General features: G+C 37.7%; 1 protein-coding gene across 1 annotated transcript in view; it reads left to right on the plus strand.

The window, feature by feature from the left end:
• Positions 687 to 3682, plus strand: part of LOC104787608 (cytosolic isocitrate dehydrogenase [NADP]-like) — a 5032-nt gene continuing 2036 nt past the window's right edge. Inside the window, exons 1-14 of the mRNA XM_010513214.2 lie at positions 687 to 908; positions 1333 to 1376; positions 1477 to 1586; positions 1703 to 1740; positions 1830 to 1907; positions 1988 to 2041; positions 2120 to 2221; positions 2351 to 2436; positions 2539 to 2642; positions 2755 to 2823; positions 2916 to 3031; positions 3149 to 3183; positions 3285 to 3427; positions 3507 to 3629. Of these exons, the coding sequence (XP_010511516.1) occupies positions 860 to 908; positions 1333 to 1376; positions 1477 to 1586; positions 1703 to 1740; positions 1830 to 1907; positions 1988 to 2041; positions 2120 to 2221; positions 2351 to 2436; positions 2539 to 2642; positions 2755 to 2823; positions 2916 to 3031; positions 3149 to 3183; positions 3285 to 3427; positions 3507 to 3629 (1151 nt within the window). The 5' untranslated portion in view covers positions 687 to 859. The remainder of the gene's footprint in view (positions 909 to 1332; positions 1377 to 1476; positions 1587 to 1702; positions 1741 to 1829; positions 1908 to 1987; positions 2042 to 2119; positions 2222 to 2350; positions 2437 to 2538; positions 2643 to 2754; positions 2824 to 2915; positions 3032 to 3148; positions 3184 to 3284; positions 3428 to 3506; positions 3630 to 3682) is intronic.

Consider the following 3682-nt stretch of genomic DNA (forward strand, 5'->3'; position numbering starts at 1 on the left):
GGTTACCGGTGGTTGTGAATTCAACGGAGCGGTTGACATCTTCCTTGTTTCCGGCAGGTGAGGCGGCTGACTTCTTCCTTGTTTCCAGCAGGTGAGCAACGACATCGGCGATGAGAAAGGAAAAAAAAAAAAACGACATCGGCGATGAGAAAGAAGAAAAAAAAAAATGTTGGTGGTGGGGTTCGAAACCAGCACTCGGATGTGATAAAACTTGCCTTATACCATTAGACTACTTTAACATATTCGTCAAGCTAAGTAAACATATTGTATATATATGTTTAAAAATGTGTGATTGAAACTTAATCCGGTTTAGCGATTCCGTTACCCAAGTTAACGTCTGTTAAGTCGTCTGTTCGATTCAACCAATTTTTAAAAGATAAAGTTTTATTTGACACTAATTTAATATACCAGGTATTTTTATTTCAACCAAAAACCATTGGGTATTAAACGTCCAAATAAAAATAAGTGGCGTATTATGCCAGGTATTTTTGGCATTTTTGAATTTTGTTGAACATATCTTTGAATTTTGTTGGTCACTCGTCTCCTTCTAGAATAAGTGGCGGCTTAGGCTAGTCTCTACAACGAGAAAATAATAAAAGATAGGGACCGAAATGTAATAAATAATAATAACGGGGTCAAATAATAAAATGTCATCGAACTTTTAAATAGCATAAATACATCTCCGAGGACCTCCCCAAGCTTTTCACCTACTCCATCACTCACCACCAGCTCAGCTCTCTCTCCTGCAACGACGATCTGCTTCTCCGGCTTGATCTTCTCTCCGACGATCGGAAAAGATCCAATCTGATCGATTCAAATCCGTTAATCTTACGAAGAAACCGAAAGCAAAGAAGAAACTATGGCGTTTGAGAAGATCAAGGTGGCAAATCCCATCGTCGAGATGGATGGTGAGATCTACTTCTCTCTCGATCGATCTCTCTTTATTCAGATTTTTTCGTTTGATTTGATATGAAACGAAACGTATAGTGTTGTTACCTTCGCTTGCTTAGTTTTTATCGAAGTTTCGTTGCTCGTTCTGATCTGAGAGCTAGAGTTTACGCATGTGTAGTTTCGTTGCTCGATTTGTTTTTGGTGTGTGATTTACGCGGTTTTTGATTCGACGATCTTGTTCTGAGTGTGTATTACGTTACAGATCGAATAAAACCTTCAGCTCTGTTCGTGAGATTGATTGATTTAAGTTTATCTAATGAAAAATCTCGGCTCGTTTGATGATATGTTGACAAAATAATCGAAATGACGAAATAGTTTCGATATTTGGATGTTTTGGTGTATTTTAATCATAGTTATGCTTCATTGGTCTGTGTGATGTAGGTGATGAAATGACCAGGGTTATCTGGAAGTCTATCAAGGATAAGGTATGAAGCTAACTTATTTTGATGCGTTTTTTTTTAATGTGTGCAGTTCATGTTTCACGTATTTACGTATATTGAACTTCGTTTTCTTGAATGTTTTCAGCTGATTACTCCTTTTTTGGAGTTGGATATCAAGTACTTTGACCTTGGTCTTCCTCACCGTGATGCTACAGATGACAAAGTTACCATTGAAAGTGCTGAAGCCACTAAGAAGTATGTGTGTTCGAGCTTGAAAACATTTACTAGAATGGTTTTGTATCTCTTTTATAAGGTGTATATGTAATATATTCTGTAAAATTTTCAACGTTTGTTATTTTGTTTTGTTATAGGTACAATGTGGCAATCAAGTGTGCCACCATCACTCCAGGTATGTCTTGATAGCGATTTTGCAGTTAAACATTTTTTACCAGTTTTTTTTCTTTTCATTTTACTAAGTATTGGTCTTTTTCACCGCAGATGAAGGCCGTGTCACTGAATTTGGCTTGAAGCAGATGTGGAGAAGTCCAAATGGGACCATCAGGAATATCCTGAATGGTAAGAAATTGCAAAATTGTTTGTTTAAACCTCATCCAATGTCATTCTCTGTTTCCTTACATTGTGTTTGTCTCTAACAGGAACTGTTTTTAGAGAACCAATTATGTGCAAAAATGTTCCCAAGCTTGTCCCAGGTAATTATTGACAATGGGCTAGTTTCATTAACAGTTTTTTTGGCAAAGGGTTTCTGAGAATGTATTTTTTTCCTCCAGGCTGGACGAAGCCCATTTGCATTGGAAGACATGCTTTTGGTGACCAGTATCGTGCCACTGATGCTGTAATCAAGGGACCAGGAAAACTGACCATGACCTTTGGTAAACTTACTACCTTTCATTTGTCAATTTATTTGGGACTGGCATTGCATAATTTTGCAATCTCTTTCTATGTCAACTTTCCAATTTATCTGATACTAATTAAGTATGTTATGTCGTTGATTTTTTCAGAGGGAAAAGACGGGAAAACTGAAACCGAAGTCTTTACATTTACCGGTGAAGGTGGTGTTGCTATGGCAATGTACAACACTGATGAGGTATAGTTTATACTTCGCTTCCTTTCAACTAGAGTCCAAATTATTTACTCTTTTAGAGATTGTCATCCCCAATACGATTAATATATTTCTCTTATAATACAGTCCATCCGTGCTTTTGCTGATGCATCAATGAACACTGCTTATGAGAAAAAATGGCCGCTTTATCTTAGCACAAAGAATACCATTCTTAAGAAATACGATGGCAGGTATGTGACAGTTACTTTTCATTATTTTATCATATAGTCCTTCGCTCATGGTTGATGAGACTTTCACTGTCAAGATTTAATGTTGGTTACATATTTTTGTTTTACTATAAAGATTCAAAGACATCTTCCAAGAAGTCTATGAAGCCAGCTGGAAGTCAAAGTATGAGGCTGCTGGAATATGGTGAGTCCCCTATTAGTTTTTTCATCCTTTAGACATCATGGTCCCTTGTGTTACCCTACACTGAGAATGACCTAAATGATCAAATTGGTTAGGTATGAACACCGTCTCATTGATGATATGGTGGCCTACGCTCTTAAGAGCGAGGGAGGCTATGTGTGGGCATGCAAAAACTATGATGGTGATGTCCAAAGTGATTTCTTGGCCCAAGGTTTGTGTAAATCATAAATGAATATGCCCCTAAGTACTTGTGTCTGTCTTATTGTCGAATTCACATTGTTTTCATTATGTTTCCTGTTACCTAATTATTTCTTAAAATGCGTTGTAGGGTTCGGATCACTTGGATTGATGACATCTGTTCTGGTAATTCTCACAAATTCTCAGCTATATCTTCACACAATCTCTTTAGGCTGTTACATGATTCTAAGTTTCTGCTTTTACAATGGCTGTATATTTTTGATTAGGTCTGCCCGGATGGGAAGACAATTGAAGCTGAAGCAGCCCATGGAACGGTCACCCGTCACTACAGAGTTCACCAGAAAGGTGGTGAGACCAGCACAAACAGCATAGCTTCCATCTTTGCTTGGACTCGTGGACTTGCACACAGGTACCAACAACAACAAAAAACTCTTAATATTGTTTCATTAAGAGGAAGATGATTATATAAGCCAATGTCTTTGAAACAGGGCCAAGTTAGATGACAACGCAAAACTCTTGGAGTTTACTGATAAGCTCGAAGCCGCTTGTGTTGGGACAGTGGAGTCAGGAAAAATGACCAAAGATCTTGCACTCATCATTCACGGCTCAAAGTAATTAATTCAACGATTCTTCTTCCGCCTATAGTTCCATGTTCTAATCAAAG

Source organism: Camelina sativa, chromosome 5, assembly GCF_000633955.1.
Source record: "Camelina sativa cultivar DH55 chromosome 5, Cs, whole genome shotgun sequence".
NCBI lineage: Eukaryota > Viridiplantae > Streptophyta > Magnoliopsida > Brassicales > Brassicaceae > Camelina > Camelina sativa.